This window comes from Etheostoma spectabile, unplaced genomic scaffold (assembly GCF_008692095.1).
Source record: "Etheostoma spectabile isolate EspeVRDwgs_2016 unplaced genomic scaffold, UIUC_Espe_1.0 scaffold273, whole genome shotgun sequence".
Lineage (NCBI taxonomy): Eukaryota > Metazoa > Chordata > Actinopteri > Perciformes > Percidae > Etheostoma > Etheostoma spectabile.
Window position 1 is genome coordinate 380,093 of NW_022605577.1, and position 6,497 is coordinate 386,589.

The following is a 6,497-nucleotide window of genomic DNA, read 5'->3' on the forward strand; positions in this document are numbered from 1 at the left end:
TTGATGGATAATCATAGACTGGAATATGTCAACTTTTACTCAATACTATTACAAAAATACTTCAATTTGTTTTTTTCAAATGCTATAAAATTGAATAAGATACCCCAAAATTAATGAAAGTAGAGATTTGTACATGGGACATTCTACCAGAAACGTACAATATCTGTCCTGGAATAATTGTTACAGTGAATAAAACCTGAATAATCCAAAACTGAGTTGTGCTTTAAAGAAATATGTAATGTATTAGTTCCTTGGATGTTTTATTCTTACTTAAAAAACACTTTTGAAAATTACAAATCCTGCAAAAGATCTCTCCTTAGCCATATTTTAACTACCTCATCCATAATTTTGTTATTCTGAAAACTGTTATTTAGGAGAAAACACTATTAATTAAAAGTTGAAGTTGTTATTCACATTAATTGATTAAAAACATTGAATGCATAACATCACATAGGACGAAAAGAAAGAAATCACCTAGTTGTGGCACATATATCGGTGACTTCAAGGTGATAATATCTAATATATATAAATTTTTTTAAAGTATTACCTATTTTGCCACAATTCATATCTGGCACTTCTTATTTTTTAAATACCAATTTATTTTGTATTTAGAATCCTACTGGAAATCTTTACTACGTAGTGTTTTTTGTTGTTTCCCTTTTCTCAACAAAAAACCCAGCATACAATCAAATTGTCCCATACATATATGATCACAGCATTGTAAAAACAGTCAATAACCAAACTATGAATACATCCACTAGATGGCGACCAAATACCGTAATAACTTTATTTTGATGGGGACTTTAATTTTGAAAGTAAAAGACCCGAAAAGCTAACGCACATGTTTAACCAGGCTGTCTTTAACAGGCTGTAGTTTTTTTTATTTCAGAACTTCAGATGACATGCAAATATGAGAATAACCTACAGGTTATAATGAGTATTAATTTCCATGTATATGACACATTTAGCTAAGCTTTTAGCTAAGTCAGTTTACTTTTGTGGACATGGCACTTTTATTGTGGAGGATTCTTTCCGGAAGTGTTATTTTTGTTGTTATTGTTGCTGCGATCGCTGGCGACTGCGAGGCATAGGCGCTAGCGCTGCTAGCACCTACGGTTGAAACATCTTTTGAAAATCGCTAGGCTAACATTTTAAACGTGCTGTTATAGGCTTGCCAATCTATCTACTTCACAAATAACGTTAGCTGTCACTTCATGCGACAACATTGCTGGCGTGAACGTTATGACTAATTTATTTTTAGGGATCAGGTTGTATTCTTAGCGTTAGCCTCCGAGGAAAGGTCTGACTGGCAGACATGGAGAATCGGGGGATCGAAGACATGTTTGACTTTCGTCGGTAAGTGAGCTAGCTAGCAACCAGCTAGCTAAGGCAACGCTAATTAGCCACAGTTGCACTAACGTTACGGCCTCATATTGTGTTCAATAAATGCGTTAACGTTATAATTTTAAAGGAGACATATATAATTTTCTAGCTAACTAATGTCACTTTAGGAACATTTTAAAAACATGCAGCTAGCTAAGGTTAGCTAACCTAGCTAGCTGTGTGGCGGTGATATTTAGCTACGTCAACATATTTTTGCTAACGTTGGTTTTACAACCGCGTGCATTGTATCTGGAAACGAAACACAATTCGCTGGGTTAAATGTAACGGTGCATGTCGCGACTAGGTAACGTCAGCGTAACCTTACGTGGGTGTTGCTCTTGACATCGTAAATTAACTTAACGTTATTCTCTCTTGTTAGCTGAGAGTGAAGTTTTCTGAGAGACCCAACTTCTACAACGTTAACGCGGGCACAGTAACGTAACGTTAGGCTGAGAGGACACTTGTACCTCTATTACATTAACGTCACCTCAGGTTTGAAAAGTAAAGGTTGTGCTTCGATTATATAGCTAGCTAACGTTATTGGTACTCCAAAATGGCCCATCTTTTACATTCAGGCAGGTGGGACATAAGGCCTGTAGATGCACCGATACAGACTAGGGTGTCGGATTTCAGGCCCAAGTGTGAGCCAAATAATGGGCATTTAGATGTTCTCCAGCACCTAGCTGACCCCCAGGGCGATCACGTAGAGACACGTGTCATAACATGTTGAAAATGCAAGCTGTGGACTGTTTTAATGCGAAACGAAACTCTCATTTTAAATCTCGGAATGAAATGTCATGTGATATTTATTCTTCTGCAGTAAAACAATTGCATACTCTAAATTTAAGAGACATTTTTAAATTGATAATTTAGCGACACACTCTAATAGTAGGTTAGATTAGTAATAGTACGTTAGTTTGCCAGCAGATGTGAGAACCGATTTGTTACTGCACCGAGTAAGAGTATACGGTTCAATAGGGGTAGAATGTTGAGTTATTGTGTGATATTATATAGCGATTTGACAATTAACCGTGGTGTGAATTCGATTTATTTGGTGGTTCAGTGCAAGTACGTCAAGTATTGAAATAAATGCTGGCCATACATTTTGTTTTGTGTATTAAAATGTTTGTTGCTGATAGTGTGATTCATCTGGTATGATCTCACCAGCATTACATTTTCCCTTCTCCCAAGCTTCATCCACTGAATTTAAAAATGCTGTTTGAGAGCTGATTTTTTTTTTCTCTCCGTTCTTCGCACAGGTTTCCCAAGGACGCAGGTGTTCTCCTGCTGTTGCTGATTTACTTTCCAGTTGGCATCTGTTTGATGTTAATACGGATTTTTATTGGTGTTCACGTGTTCTTGGTCAGCTGTGCACTTCCAGAGAGTTTTGTTAGAAGGCAAGTATTGATTTATCGATGAATACATTTTCACTCTCAGCAGTACTACTTGTAAATGTGGCATCAGCAGCTGCAGTGGCAATCATTTGGGTCATTCTTAATAATCTTGTTCTAATAATATCAATGTTTGTAATTATAATTCATGTACAAGTAATACAATTACAAGGAAAAAACCCGTAAGAGTTAATGCAAAGGCACACTTTATAATGCCTACTGTGTAAGTCATTAACATAATTGCAGCATTGAGTGAGAAGCAAACTCACAGCTGTAATGACTGAATTAAACTCAGCCACCCCATAAAACACCATAAAGGCTAATGGCTGCTTAATATATTTTCTATGGTAGGTGTCTGTTACCCTGTAACCTCTTGTAAATTAAACCTGGCTCTCACTCATTTCCATGTGTAATTAAAGAGGGTGACGGTGGGATTAAATAACCGTAACTTGTAATTAAACGACACCTGTAAATTACCTGGATGTGGCTGGAAGAGCAGTGCGAAATTGTGTATGTTATTGAGGATGGCCCACCGCATGTTAAGACTAGGGGTGGGAATCACCAGATGCCTCATGATGCAATATCATCACGAACTACGTACTATGTCAGGCTATGATATTGTTGCGATATATATCTTTTTTCCAACTTCAAATAATTTGAAATGATGTCCCCAAAAGGAAACTTTGTCAACATCTGTTTCATCTAAAAAGATAAATTTCTCTGTTTGTTCATCTCACATCAATTGTATTGCTGCAAAATGGGACAAACTGACCAACACATGTATAATAAAAGATCCTTTCTATGTATCGATATAGTATTGCTACTGAAAATATTGCGATACTACGCTGTATCGATTTTTTTCCCGTCACCCCTAGTTAAGACGATACTGCCTCTCTTCTTACAACCACTTTACTTTCTTTGTTCTCTTAGATTTATTGTCAGGGTCATGTGCTCTGTCCTGGGGATGCATGTGAGACAGAAAAACCCTCGCTCCAGAGACAGAAACACCAAGCTGTACATATGCAACCATGTCACAGAGTTCGACCACATCATAATCAACCTTCTGACCCCCTGCCACACTGTGAGTGTTTGAATTTTAAATTTGCTAAACCGTGTTATACAGTAAACATTTTGGCCGTCTCTCATTCATAAGAATGCTACACGTTGGCACCTGTCAGCACGCTCCAGGGTCTCCACGCACACGCTGAAAACGGCACCATGTTTAATCCAAGCATGTATTTATTACACTCTTGATAGCTATAGATTAGCCCCAGGAAATGACTTTGCTGATTTCTGTAGTGTCCTTGGGCTTCTATTTGTGTTAATAACTGGTGCACTCACATTTATAGATCACCTACATGTCAGTGTTACATTTGCAGCACAGTGAATGTTTTCCTAGAGAAACTGCAAGTATGAAAGTACTTGTTCTGTACGTAAACCAATGGCTGCAGATGACACATACATATTTGTAGATGAGGCACTGTGTGCACTCGTGCATGAAGCATTACATGCTTAGTGTCCAGGCCATTGTCGACTATTATTTGTTTGACCAGTGCCAATGATGGTATTTTACTGTTGAATACAGTGTTGGGTGAACTTTCTGTCTCTCTCTGCTCATTAGCCTCAGTTAGAGGGCTCCACCGGCTTTGTGTGTTGGGCCAGAGGCTTCATGGAAATCCATTCAGCATCTGGCCGGGAAGCAGCAGGAGAGTCTCTTCAGAGGTACTGCTCTTCTGAAGGCACTCCGCCTTTGCTCCTGTTTCCTGAAGAGGACACTACAAACGGCCGCACTGGCCTGCTGAAGTTCAGGTTAGTGCTAGCACTTTTGTTGCAGGACCCATCTACCCAGCGTTTGATTCATGTCACTAAGGACGACGCAGTTATTTGTGAGTGGAAATCGTTTGATGCTGTGCGAGCAGCAAGTATGACTCATTGAGGAAATGTAACATTTTTACCTGAAAATTCTACTTTTGCTCTCTTGTTTCGGGTCATTTGTATATACATACAATAAGGAAACCGGACCTAGAGCTCATCAGTAACTATTAGGGATCTATCTGTGTTTTGGCCTCATACTCATGACTTTGGTTGTAGAAAGTGATTTTATCAAGCCAGCCGCAAATTATCATTCCTCTTCCACGGCACTTTGAGATAGAGATTAATTGCTTTGGCGGTTGTTTCCCCTCCCTAATTTCCCTCTAGAGTTGTATGGGCAAATTAGTGTAAGGAAGTGAAAACAGCTGCAAAATGGATTCATTTCTATCGTTAATTTGAGTAGCTCAGAACCATATGTACCATTTCATCTGCTGAAGTCTCAGGAGATTCACTGCAAGCGAATAAAGGAGGAGCACTCTATAATAACATCAAGAATATATCGCAGTGCTTTTGTTTGCAGAGTTCAGAAATGAGGCTTATAGAGCCCGACGATAAAGGATTTTTAAGACCGATGTAAACAGTTGGTTATTTGAAAATCTGATATGCCAATATATATAAAAAAAATATATATATTTTTTAATCCAGAAATGCGTTACAAAACAAACAGATTTCCCTAACATTTTTGAGTTTTCACTAAAATAATATAATAATTTATTATCAAAATAATTTATTTGTCATTATAAATGATTCTAATGAATGAATATTTAAACGCAACTCTGACATGCGCTACACGCTGTGTGCTCAGATCGTTAAATTTGAGCCCTCTGTATTATCTTTGTTGTAATTCTGAACATGTTGAATTTCTCATCATGTTCAGAATTATAAATATATCAGAATATATTCTATTTCTCTCCAGTAAAGTCAGATTTTGTTCACCATTTAAATGTATTTTTCCCTCTCAGCTCCTGGCCTTTCTCACTGACTGATTCCATTCAACCTGTGGCCTTACGGGTGACCAGACCATTGATTGCTTTGGTAATGTCATTTAAACTTGCATTTTAAGACACAAAATAGAGTGAAGGGATACAATACAAAAACAAGATGGACACCTTTACCAACATATGATCATTTTACAGTCTTCACTGTTTAAATCTTGAATGCTGCCTAAAATGTCTTAAGTGTTGCACAACAAGTGCAAAGAGCAGAGATTTCTTAATGTTGTTGCTGATGATGACACAACAATGTAACAACTAGAGTGCCTGAAACAAAGATGCTGAAATACAAAATGTACATACAGAGGAAGAATGGATATCAAAAGGGGGAAACAATATATGTTATATTCCAGTTCCACCTGTGGAAAATAATTACAAAATGAATAGACTTTCCTGGAAGCAACAGCAAGCTGATTAGTGTGGGCAGTGTAAATCTAATCCAGCCATCTCTGTACCAAGAATAAATCTTGTGATGCTGTGTGCAACACTGGCTACTGGCTACTGTTGAGCCTTTGCAATCAGCAAAGATATTTTAAAATACCTGCAGGTTCTCCTGGATTATTGTTCATATTCTCTCATGTCACACTACACTGTAACGGTATGGATAACATCATTGTAATTTGTCTGTCCACAGAGCACACCGGAGTCAAGCTGGCTGACAGAGCTCTTATGGACATTTTTTGCTCCATGTACAGTGTATCATGTAAGGTACTAAGTCATTTGTATCATTATTTCTATCAGCAACTGCTTTTTAGAAGCTGAATCCTGGTATTTTGCTACCCTGGAAATCCAGAGTTCTCGCAAGAACATAATTGGAATTTGTTCATTTAGTTACTCTGGCATCGAGTAATGCTGCTCA

The 6,497-nt window shown here is 37.7% G+C and overlaps 1 protein-coding gene across 1 annotated transcript in view; it reads left to right on the forward strand.

Moving 5' to 3' along the window:
- Positions 1-1,315: 1,315 nt before the first annotated feature.
- aup1 (AUP1 lipid droplet regulating VLDL assembly factor) overlaps positions 1,316-6,497 on the forward strand; it is a 9,814-nt gene continuing 4,632 nt past the window's right edge. Inside the window, exons 1-6 of the mRNA XM_032510841.1 lie at positions 1,316-1,356; positions 2,643-2,780; positions 3,705-3,855; positions 4,396-4,583; positions 5,609-5,681; positions 6,273-6,346. Of these exons, the coding sequence (XP_032366732.1) occupies positions 1,316-1,356; positions 2,643-2,780; positions 3,705-3,855; positions 4,396-4,583; positions 5,609-5,681; positions 6,273-6,346 (665 nt within the window). The remainder of the gene's footprint in view (positions 1,357-2,642; positions 2,781-3,704; positions 3,856-4,395; positions 4,584-5,608; positions 5,682-6,272; positions 6,347-6,497) is intronic.